This window comes from Balaenoptera physalus (genome assembly GCF_965194825.1).
Source record: "Balaenoptera physalus genome assembly, chromosome: 2".
NCBI classification, from domain to species: Eukaryota; Metazoa; Chordata; class Mammalia; order Artiodactyla; family Balaenopteridae; genus Balaenoptera; species Balaenoptera physalus.
In genome coordinates, this window is record NC_138883.1 from 151,068,659 (window position 1) to 151,080,849 (window position 12,191).

At 49.3% G+C, this 12,191-nt stretch overlaps 1 protein-coding gene across 2 annotated transcripts in view; it reads right to left on the reverse strand.

Annotated features, from left to right (window-relative positions):
• Window positions 1–12,191, reverse strand: part of ADARB2 (adenosine deaminase RNA specific B2 (inactive)) — a 372,865-nt gene that overhangs the window by 27,469 nt on the left and 333,205 nt on the right. For both annotated transcript variants that reach the window (XM_082450243.1, XM_082450242.1), the window contains one exon: window positions 6,648–6,762. In XM_082450243.1, the coding sequence (XP_082306369.1) occupies window positions 6,648–6,762 (115 nt within the window). The remainder of the gene's footprint in view (window positions 1–6,647; window positions 6,763–12,191) is intronic.

Sequence of the window (12,191 nt, forward strand, 5' to 3'; positions counted from 1 at the left end):
TCCCAGCAAGGCCACCTGAGCAGGTGGATGAGTCTTGAAAATGTAAATACAGGGTAACTGGGGGAGAAAGGAGTATAAACCAGGACCCTAAGTGCACGTATCTGAAAATCAAAAGCACGTCAAAGGTACAGCTTTACCCAGCTTCACATTTGCTTATTAATTAGTTCCGACCCTTCAGAATATTGCCGTACCTGCAGCCATGTGGGGTGGGGGGCGATCCGAGCTGATTAAATTCTCGGCTAACGGACAGGACTGTGGCCAGCAACTTTGCTCATGCTTCTTCCTTCCTCCTGTCCTTCCTTCCTCCCTCCCTCCCTCCCTCCTTCCCTTCCTTCCTTCCTTCCTTCTTTCCTCCCTCCCTCTCTCCTCGGTCACAGGCAGGCGTGACCAGCATGTACAACCTGACGCTCATGATTAGGGAGAATGTGGACTATTTTGTTGAATAAGACGACATGGTTTAAACACCCCAAAACAATCCCTGGCACAAAGACAAACAGTACATATTAGTGTCTTCTTTTTATTCTTTCACTAACAAACTTAGTGTTATGTTTCCACTGGGAAAAAAAAAGATTGTAGTTTAAGAGTTTGGAAAAAAAATGGGGTTAGTTTTATGGCCTTGAGATAAAATAGTGTCGGGATTTTTTACCCCGTGAAATCTTTTGGGCAATTAAATGCTGGGTTATGTCTTGATGATCATACAAATGCAGAGCATTTGAGCAGCTTTGATGGGGGGAATCTGATCTCAAAAGAATGCAGGGCAAACTCTGTCTTCCTCCTTTCTTTATGTATTTCCTCACACGCACCTCCTTCCTGAGAAGGAGGAACTAAGGCATTCCGTGGGGGAGTGGCCCAGGGTCAGGGCTCTGATCCATCGGCACCTGGTGATTTCTTCCAGACTAGACTACCGTTCATCTCTACACGAGTCGGGAGTGGGCTGGCTGGGCCTACTGTTCTTTTCCCCTCTATGTTAAGGAGGGACATTTACCATAAACAAGTCAGCATGCGTGCTACGCGGGGTCAGTGGTAAATCTATCCTGCATTTTGTGGTTTAAACCTAACAGTTTAAACCCCAGATTTAAAATCAATTGTCCATCACACTCCTTATTGTGGGGCACGTCAGCCCCCATGGATCTTAATGCTTCTGAGCCTGTGTCCTGTGACTTCACGGAGATGCTGCATCAACTTCACGTTTCTTGGCATCCACTTAGCAATCATTATGATTAATTCCTTGGAATCCAGATGATAATTTACCATCTTTCGTCACAGCCAGGGCTTCTATTTAGGATTTCTGTCCAGTTCATTTGCTGCTGCTTATCTCCCTGTGCCCTACCGGGCATAAATAAAAGAGCCCGCTTTTAATTTTATGATGAAAGTAATTGCCAGTCACTCAGGGAGAAGATGGAAAGAAAGAGTTTTGGAATATGGGGAATAAAGTCCCTGAATCTTGTTTCTGCGAGGGCTCTGTGAAGATGGGCTTTCCCGAGTGCTCCTGGTGAACTGAAAGAAGTTTCACCTGTATTTAAACTGTCAGGATTTATCGAGTGCAAGTGGGAAAACAGTGTTTAAGTGCCAGTTCTTCTCAAGCCAGAGCCCGGCATGGACCCTGCAAATGAGATTCTCCACCTCCCGTGCTCACCTGAGCAAAACGCACGCAGCAAACACCTCCTACAACACACGACTCAGAAAAGTTTGCTAATGTTCCACTGCTGAGTTCATCTTTACGATTAACTTTACGATTTTCCCCCATAAGACAGGCCTGACCACTCTGCCCAGAGCATCTGGCGTTCTGGATGGGGTTGTTCTGGGTTGTGTTCTCTCCTGCCCGACTTCAAGGAAGGTGCACTTCTTCAGGGCACTTATAAATCTCAGATGTTCGTGTATGTTTAAAGCTGCACATTAACTTAAAAGGGAAAGAGTGTTTGTACAAACCATAGCTTCTGCACATGTTTTGCAGGCCAGGCTAGCAAAAGACAGGTTTAAATGTAAACTTCTAAAAATATACACTAGGAAACTCTTTTCTTCTGGCTGTTTAATAACCTTAGAAATAAACAATTACATGGACAGATCTTCAGTATCACACCCGGAGCAACGTCCAGAGGCAACCTGGGCAGGAAGGACAGGAATCTGCAGCCGCATTTTAGTGCCGCCCCCCCAAGATGTGAGGGTCACCCGGCCTCTTGATCTTGGTGTCTGTACGTCTTAAAATCGACAATAAAGATTCCCACCTTTCCCACTTCTCGGGGTCGGAGCAATCAACTGATTAGTGTATGTGAAAATGTTATCAAAATTATAAATTTCATATCAAATAAGAATCATTATTAACAGCCCCTCAAGAATCGCTTCCTTGTGGAAATGCCGGGAGTAGTCAGAGCCATCGCTTGACAACGGGCTCAATAATGTGGTCCAGGTTTGGGTTCGAGAGGGTGGTTTGCTTCTCCTCCCTTTCCAGCCCCCATGGGAAGGAAAGGGTTCCAGAGGGAGCAGATCTGTGACTCTGGCGCGATGGAGGAGGGTGGCTTGACTTCCACAGTCTGCTGGAGAAGAAGCCCTGGGGGTGCAGAGGAGTGAAATGCAGAGGGTAAAAGGGGCCCCGAGTTCCAGCACAGACCAGCTGCCTCAGGGGCTACTCGTGTCCCAGAGAAATCGTGATGCTCCAAGTCAGGGCCAAGGGCAGGTGAGAGCCTGCATCCCAGACGGGACTCATCAAGTTACATTTTAATTAAGTGGCTGCCCCACTGGGCCAACCTCCCAAGAACACAGAGTAAAAAGCAGATTAACAACAAGGAAGGAAGGTAAAAGCCTGGTGATTAACTCAGAATATTAAAAATCTGACAAATATGTGAACGAAGGAAGGCATTTAACAAATAAATGATATAAGGAAAAACTGCACAAATAAACAGCTTAAATATGTCACGGAAGGACTTCCCTGGTGGCACAGTGGTTAAGACTCTGTGCTCCCAATGCAGGGGGCCCGGGTTCGATCTCTGGTCAGGGAACTAGAACCCACATGACACAACTAAGAGTTCGCATGCCACAACTAGGGAGCCGGCGAGCCACAACTAAGGAGCAGACCTGCCACAACTAAGGCCTGGCACAACCAAAAAGAAAAAAATGTCAGGGAAGGTGACTGGCTGACATCCACACAGTCTTATGAAATTATGTAGCATTCAAGTAAAAAAGACCCTTTCCTTCCGTGGGCAGCGGTGGGGCGACCACTGCAACTAAATGTGTCAGACAGGATGTTTCTAGTCAGAGATACTAGATAAGAGATCACAGAAAAATCCCTTGAAAATACTGAGGGCAAGTCAGCTTGAGCTCAGCATCTCCCAGCAAACACTTCCAGGAGCAAGAGAACCAAGTCAAGACACTTAGGGAGACGTGGACATTCAGTTTCTCTCCTGAGCATTTTAAAGGTGTTTCTAGAGACAGAAAGAGGACGGCGTGGATGCTGGGGATGGTGGTCCAGGCGGGAGGTGCGGGGTCCCCTTGGCCGGCTGGGCAGAGGCTCCAGCAGCGGGGGAAGCTGGTCTGCGCCGCGGGTGAGAAGGCTTGGAGGTCACGTGACCTCCCAAAGCCGTTTAAGAAAGTCCAGCTGCTGAACCCGCCTTCAGTGTGACGTGGTTTGAGCTGGTGGTGGGGGCAGGGAGGACAGATGTGACCCCATGGGAGGACGTGCTCTTTCTGCAGAGACGTTCCCGCCACTGAGAACCGCGTGCTTCCAGGAAACCACCTGGCTCTGCCGTGCGATTTACAGTGTCCTGAGCGGTGGACGCTGCTCAGTGGTTTCACCTCTTGGACTCACGGCACAGGGGAAACAGAAAAGACAGTTATGGTACAGGACTGAGTATAAATGTCATTGGTGATGACAGTATAGAAATACGTTCATCGTGCAGAGAAGTCGGCTAGGAAAGACGAGGGTGACTGACGGCCGCCATCCCTAACTTACAGAACAGGAAGTGAAGATGCACCATCCAAACTCGGCAGGGTGAGTATACACTCAAAACAAAGGTTTAAGTGTATACTATAGATACAATAACGAAAAATAAAAAAGTATCTAATTTTAATAGTGCAAATCGATATTTAGAATAGAAAATCTAGAAATATAGAACCAGTATAGTATTCAGAGTCACAAGAACAAAAATTTAAAGTGATTAAAATGTCTGCTCCTGAGTTTGCTTGGGGCCAAGGGTAGGGTGGAGATATGGCTTTTTGTCCGTAAGTTCTCTTCTGTTTGAGTTTTTACCAATGGCTGCAGCATTTTCATAAAGTAAAAACTGTTCTGTTCATAAGTATGTATTTTTGCTATCATATTTCTCAGAACGGCTACAAAATGGTCTTAGTCTCATTCATGAGAAGGACCTTACATGAGCTACTTGATGTGGATGAATTGGCTTCCCACCTAAAAATGAAGGGGGTAACGAATCATGTTTTACTTCAAGATAGGTTTAATTTTATAACATTGTGATATATATTATAAAAACTAGAATAAGACACATCACCCCCTCTTAGAGTTTCTTAGGCATTTGCTTGACTAACTGAACAAGAATTAAGATTAAATTGCCCATCAATTTTAAGTAAGTGAATATTTGAAAATATTTCTATTAGTAATTTTGCACAATCCTCCCTAATCTCTTTTTAATCAACATGTTTATTAAATCTTCTCTTTATAACAGGAAAGTAAATTTCAGCAATTTATCCTTCCATGTTCATAAATTACTAATTACTATAAGTTTACCTTTTAAAGTCTCACTTTCACGTAATACATTTAGTTCCTTTAGATAAATTGCCTGCACGTAAAACAGTGTATTACTGGCCACTTTTAAGTATCGTTTCCCCACCAGTCTTTGTAAAACATCACTGCTTTCCAAGGGAAGTCTGAGAGTAGCTTTCCAGATTTTCTGGAATTGAATTTCCCAGAAAAGTGGAAAGATGTTGGACAATCACAGCTATAGAGCTGGGAACTATTGAAAAACTACTCACTAATCCTACTGACATATGCGTTTGGGGTTGGAGTACATTGCACAACAAAGAAGAAATGTTGGTTGGTGCCTTTGCCCCCTCCCTCCCACCATCCTTCCTTCTCTCCTTCCCATTCATCACGCAGCCCAAGCTAATTTAAACTACGTTATCCTGGAATCCTTGCAGAGAAATGCATGTGACACTCCAAATCTTAAAATTTGCCAAAGTTTGTGGCTGTGACCCTCCAGCCCTGCACGTAACTTCTTTTCACATCGGATCTAAACTCTAAGAGTCAGGAAGGCAGCGCTGGATCTGTTTTGTTCTCTGCTGTTTGCCCAGAAGCCAGGAGGGCCTGCGGCCGCGGCAGATGCCCAGTCATAATCTACGGAGGACACGGACCTGGCACGTCTCTCTAAGTGCTGTATGTACACGAGCACACTTAACCTTCCAACGACCCCCAGGTAGGTTTGACCATCACCCCCTTTTAAAGGTGGGGAACCGAGTCCCAAAGAGGCCAGCTGGCCCGGTCACAGCGCTAGTCACAGGAGTTGCTGGGTTCAACCCTGGGTGCCAACCCACTGCGTCCTGGATACCGTGTCCCCAGGGGGGGCCGTGTCTGTCCTCTGCACCCATTATGCGTGCAGAGTGGAGCCCGCGTCCGGTTAGTGGCTGCCGTGGCTGCGTGGATGGCGTGCCGCCTCCAGCAGCCGTGGTCTGGACTGAGGGGGCTCTTAGCCCTCAATTTGGGACATTTCTTATTCTACAAAGGGGCAGGTGTTACCAAACGCGAGTGGATCGGGCGGGATGCCTGACACCAAATTCAACAGTATCATTGATGGAACAGAATTGCCTTTGACTTAGAACATTATAGAGTAATTTTTACATTCAAAGTTTTTCATGTACTTTATCCTAGGCACCAAGTTACACTGTGAGGAGGCATTTTTATTTCCATTTTACTAAGATGCCCAAAGTGGAAAGGTTAAGTCATATGTCCTGACCCCAGTGGCCTTGCACTTGACACTGCAGGAGCCCCCAGGTGTCCAGAATGAGGGGAAAAACAGGCCAGTTGTCTGGCTGTTAGTTGACTTCTAACATCCATATTTTTGGACATCAGGTAGATGTTCTTTTTCAAGTCTTAGACTTGGTCTACACTGGCAGAGAAAGTGTGTGTCTTTGAAACCTAACTAGCCCAAAAGTCAATTATTTTTTTTCAATAATCATTCTCTGGTAGGTCATTACCAGTTTGCCCCAAACTTTGGAACTAGTTACAGTTGAATTCAAATAACCAGCTAGCTAGTTATTATTAGTAGGTTAGTAGTGAGGTGTTTTCACCAAAAGTGACAGCTTAAAATTAAGCATCACTTTCTCCCAACCTGGCTTGTAAGAGCGGCCACGACCTTGATGGTTGGATGGACTGTTTCCTGCCCGCTCTGTCATCCTGAGAAGGGGACTCCATCAGTGAGCAGTTAGGGGTGGGGGCAGGAAGGAGTGCGTTCAGTCCTCTGTGTGTGTGGAGGCGGCTTTGGGGCGGCTGGTCATCTACTTTGTCACTGAGTCTGGGTCCTATCTCTGCTTTTCTTTCCGTGTCTTCGTGGGGAAGAGAGTCCTGGTTCCCAAGCTCAAGCCCACGCTAGGCTACACTCCTTCCTGGTGGGTGAGGTGCCCGAGGGGAAAGCAAGAGGCATTACCTTGGGTCATGACAATCCCGGCCAGCGCCTTGTGGCGGGCGTGCGCTGACGCCAGGCCCATGGCCAGCTCGTGGAACTTCTGCGTGACCAGCTGGGACACCGTGTCGGCGAATTCCTGCAAGACACAAGCAGCAAGCCTCTGTGACAGCTGCGCCGCTGCCATGTCCTCCAAGCTGTGACCCCATGGGCGTCTGAGGTCCCCCTGCCCTGCGGCGCCCTGTCACCCAGGCACTGTGACCCCCCCAAGGCCTCGGGACATCAAATCTGCGGCCTCGATTCTGAGACTCAGGCCCCGGCGTGGCCCCTGGGCACAAGCCCCTGGGCCTATGCGGAACCTCCGGGTGGGGGGACCATCCCCTACATCCCTCCCTGCCTTGCAGAGGCTTCCTGCGGGAGGTTTGCACACACACATCGAGCAATCGGTTCCTACTTTCTTCTCCGTGTCACAGAACCAATTCTAAACTCCCCCGTGTCCAGGGACTGCTCCCCACAGCTCCTCCACAGCCTGCTCCTTTCAAGTTTCTGCACAAGTGCATGTGTACAAACACACACACACACACACACGTGCATGCACATGATACACACGTGCACATACACATACAGAGAGACCCATGCACATGGCACACATACCCATGCACACCTGTGTGTACATGCATACAAATATGCACACATACAGACATCGCAGCCACACATGGGCACACAAATGCCACACACACACACCACACACACACACACACACACACACACACACACACACAAAGATACATGGGATGTGTGCACGCACACAAACACCAAGGTGATGTAATCCCGGTTGTTGAGTTTTCTGAAATGACCCGTGTTTCTACAACAGCAGCACATGTGAGACTTGCAGGCCCGTGTTCCCCAGAGAGCGAGGCTGTCGACTCCCGCCTTCCTCCTGGTCCCGCGGCTGAAGCACCTGCAGTGGCCCCATCACCGCTTTTCAGTCGACTTTCACAGGCTTGGAGTCGGAGACCCCAGTGTGCATCCACGTGGGCCCGGTTTCACATCCTCTGACCTCACACGGGGGTTGGGGGGGCGGGGGGCAGGGGCCCCATCCAGGTGGAGGATCGGGCCGCTTCTGCCGGTGTGAGAATGGGACCCATCCCCCCCACCCGCCGTTCACCCTGGCAGGGTGGTCCAGCATCCGCGGGCTGTGCCGCGGGGCGCCTCCATCTTTCGCTCTGGAATCGGGTTCTGGTGCCTTCGTGTCGCCTCCCGTCCCCAGGAGTCGAGGGCGGAGCTGATGCCCTTTCCTCCTCCAGTAACTTTCCAGGCGCTTCCCCCGCACCTTCAATGGTCCTTTCCCTTCTTTTTAAAATGAACTTTCTGGATGTGCAGGAGGTGCTGAGACCAACATGACAGAGGAGACATCTCATCCCTCTGCGTCCATTGCACGGGGCCCTGTGGGGCCTCAGAACAGGATGCCCCAAACCACTGAACAATGACATAAACTACACAAAAACCGGTTTCATGCGGAAACCTAGAGGCCAGTGTGCTTCACTCAGGGACGCAGAGCAGACCCGGTGCTGGCACCACCTTCTCGCTGTCCCCGCTTCAGCCTGCAGGGGGGTGCAGGCTCACCCTTCTCACCACTGAAGCCCCGTCTCTGCCAGGATGTGGCGGGGATGGCAGGGGTGGGTGTCAACCCAGCAGCCTTGACTCAGACCCGCCTCTCGAAGCCCCACTCCCTGCTTCTGGGGAAGTGGCTCTCTCTCCTGCGGAGGTTCAGCGGGACCAGCCCGTCTACAAGGGGTCGGGGCTGAGCACTGGGAGTGAGGAGGCGCGTTACCAGGCGGCTTCATCCTGGGTGCCTGGCGCCCTGGTGGAGCCATTCCAGGAAAAGTTGAAGCAGAACAAATCAGAGCTTGTTCCTGACTCTCGTGATTACACGGATGAAGAGTCCCTCCCCTCCCTCCGCCTGGCGAGGCAGGTGGGGCAGCGGACGGAGGTGGGTTGGGTTGTCCAGTCTCTCCAGGGGTGATGAGGACATCTGCTAGTGGACATGACCTCGGACCCAGCAAATCTCCCGTGAAAGAGCTGCACCCCCAAGGGGTGCCCGGGGTTGGGGGGCTGCCCCACCGGCCGGTCAGGCCCCTGGCCTGTCCCAGCAGGCCTGACCCTGGGGTTGGGCTCCTGGCCTGCATCTAGTCCATGGTGCCCCGTCTCTTAAAACCGTCCTCGGCTGAGGACACTGCTTTCCATCACCACAGCCCTCGGCACGGAGCTGGTCCTAGAACCCCGTGCAGCGTCTGTTTGGGGCTTTGTCTGTATCTTGTGCTTCCCCAGCAGCTCCATGTTTTTAACGACGGAGCCCCAACTCCACGCACATTCGAGGTAGGGGTGTGGCTTGTACGCATCTCACACTTTCTTCGTTCTGCCGTGGATGTGTGGTCCCGCGTGTGTCAGTGATGACGCACATCTCGGATGGATGACTGTCTGCACCCACGACTTTTTCAGGGATGGCAGAACACACACACTGGCTGGTGGGAGCGTAGACATTTCAGGAAAAAATTAGTGATGTTTCATCACCCGTCATTCTGGTATTTTCTGACTCTAACATGCTGTCTCAGTCGGCTGAGCTGCCACCACCAGCGCCACTGGCCCTGCGCCCTCGAGGGCTTCCCTGGTGCCCCACCCGGGCCCAGGTTAAGGGGACCATGGCTGGGTGCCAGAGCTGCCCACCTCCACCTCTGAACCACCCATGCTCCATCAAGACCTTTTTTTTTTAAACATCTCCTCCCCTTTAATCCTTTTTTCTTTATCCTTTTTTTTAGGGGTCTTGACATTTATGTTAAGCATGTTTCTCAGTTAACATTTTATAAAGGTGAATTGAAAAAGAAAAAAGCAAAGATTTCTTTAACTTTTCTTACTTTGGGTGAAGGACAATCATTAAGATGTAGAGAGGTATTTAGCTGGTTAAAATTTATCTCTGGTATTTAACCAGTATTACTTCCTAGGACTGCTTTGAAAAGTCTTGCTTACAGTTTTGTCAGGGGGAATTTTACGGAATGTTTATATATTGAACTATGACCCTTAGCTTTTCTGGGTTTAAAAGTCAAAGGAAGAGAATCACGAATAACCATCTCCATTGGAAAAAGAGCATCTCCTCTATTACAGGGACCCGAGTTGTCTCTTTACAGACCTTCTGGAGTCTTTGGGAAATGAACAGTTTTTGGTTTTGGAAAAGGCTGAAGAAACGCAGTCTGCGAGCTTTTCTGCTCCGAGGCCCCCTTTCCCCCAACAAAGCCCGCCCCTCCCCTGCCTCTCCCCGGCACCCCATCTACTGCACCACAGCTATTTTCAGTGATTGACTTTAATTAAATCACATACATGATTACAGCTGTATGTAGTTCTTCATAGTTGGATTTGTGTATGTAAGTGACGTTGTCATTGATTACGTGGGGTGTTAGAAGCCAGGTAGAAACTTGGAATTCACTTAGGGAGACGCAAACTTACTGTCTAATTTAACAGTAGGAATTTTTTATGTTTTAATCACTTGGGATTTAATATATACAGTCAACTTTGGTTACTGCGAACCCAACTAATCAAACCTTGAGATAATTTGATTTTTCCCCACCTGGCACTTGGTTTATGATAGAAGCAGCTAAATGCTCAAAAGCAAGCTTGCATCGAGAATTATTTTTATAAATTCAAATTCCAGGACACGTCCGTGGGCTGGGTGGAGTTCCTTCAGTCTCCTAGGGTGGAGACGTGCGTCCCAACTAACAGCAAACTGTTTAAAGCATATTTTTTGAGCCCCGGGCCAAGCGGTCCTGCATCACTGCTTTCTGGTCTAGTCCGTCCTGGGTGGGAGAGGAGGGATCCTACAGAGATCCCACGTCTGGCTTAGGTCAGCCCTTGGGCACAAGCACAGTGAGAGTTGTGGTGGTGAAGCCCCCAACTGGAAACCTCAGGGTGGGTGGTCCGCCCATCAGGACAGTGAACAGGGGAGGGTCCGGGTGGGGCCTGGGTGGGGCAGGAGAGGCTGGACCTGGGGACAGTTGAGAAGCCAGCTTTGTTATATCAAAAGCCCTACGCAGAGAGTCTCTAAAGATGCACTCCAAAAGTCCCAAATAATGAGCTGAAGTGTCATTTGCAACATAAATTCTTTGTTAAATATGAAAAAGAGAGACATCCAGTTGTACTCATTACTGCTGGTGATTTAGCGATTTAGAAAATGCCTCTGAAGGTCCCCTGGTAGCAGGAGAGCATTATTGTGTCTTCCACAAGTTGGTCATGGCCTCCCCGAGCACTTAAGTGGCAGGGAAGTGTGATCCCCTGAAGGCCCCTCCCTCAGGACCCCACCCCAGCTTTTCTCAGGGCAGGAACAGATGGGGTGGATGGGACTGGGGGCCGTAGAATCTGCAGTGCTGCCCCAAGTCCCTGCAGGGGCCCTATGAGACTTGGTCTGAAATCGGTCAATGCTGTTCATGCAGAAATTGGCACAGGCTGGACATTTGGACCAGAAATGATCAGAGGAGACCGAATCTGGCGTCTGGTTAAATCACGGTGATAATCAGGTGCTTCTGCTTCCAAAGGTTAAGTGGGGAAGTTGGCTCCGCATTTAATGAGCTGTGTGTTACTGTACTTAACAAAAACAGGAACGCGAGGCTACCTAGGCTTCTGCGTGTTGTGGTCTGTGCGCTGCCTGTCGGCCCAATTACCACGGCAAATTAACAGCATTATTTAAATAGGAAAACAAACTTTAAATAGGAACACCAAAAGACTCAAACTCTACTCATTTCCAACACTAATATTTTGAAAGGCTTAAGTAAATAAAATGTGTTCAGATTTGCAGTAGCAGTCCTCAGGGTAAAATTGACATTCAGCCAAAGTGGTGAGGATATTAAAATCGATAGATTATGAGGGAGAGAGCCGTCAGTAAATATTTTCCTGTTGAAATCCCGTCTTTGGGTTTATACTGCTGAAATATCAGAAAGGTTAGATTTGCATATGGACGGGGCCAGGCGGGACCTGGGACACCCTGTGCCATTCCTGTCCGCCTTGTCTGCAGCACACGACGGTGGGCGGGCGCCCTGGAGGTGGGTGTGCCAGGGGCCTAGGGAGTGGGGCCATGTGCCCCCGCTGTTGGGACTCATTCTCCATAAAGCACGGCCAACTTGTGCTCCTTCTTGGCCGTCCACGCGGCCAGAACCGGGAAGGCAGGAGAAACGCTGGCAGGATGGTCATCCGGCCACCGGACAGCGGTCCACAGCTCAGAGGGATCCCAGTGCCTGGGAGGGGATCTTCCCCAGCCTCCATCTCAATACTCCTTCGTGTGTCCGGGGAAAAGCCCACCTCCAGGTCTTGGTAATGACTCCTGTTTGTTGACAATGGCAATAAAGCCTCAATCAATTTCAAAGTCAGGGACTGGTGAACACGTGTCCCACTAAATAACTCAGGTTACCTGACTACTCAATTATTCTATATCTCAAATTACTGAGAGGCCAATAACAAATTTGAAGGAAGGCATGAAAGATGGAAGCCCTTTATCCCCGCTTCTGTGGCATCGTGGGAAAAGCT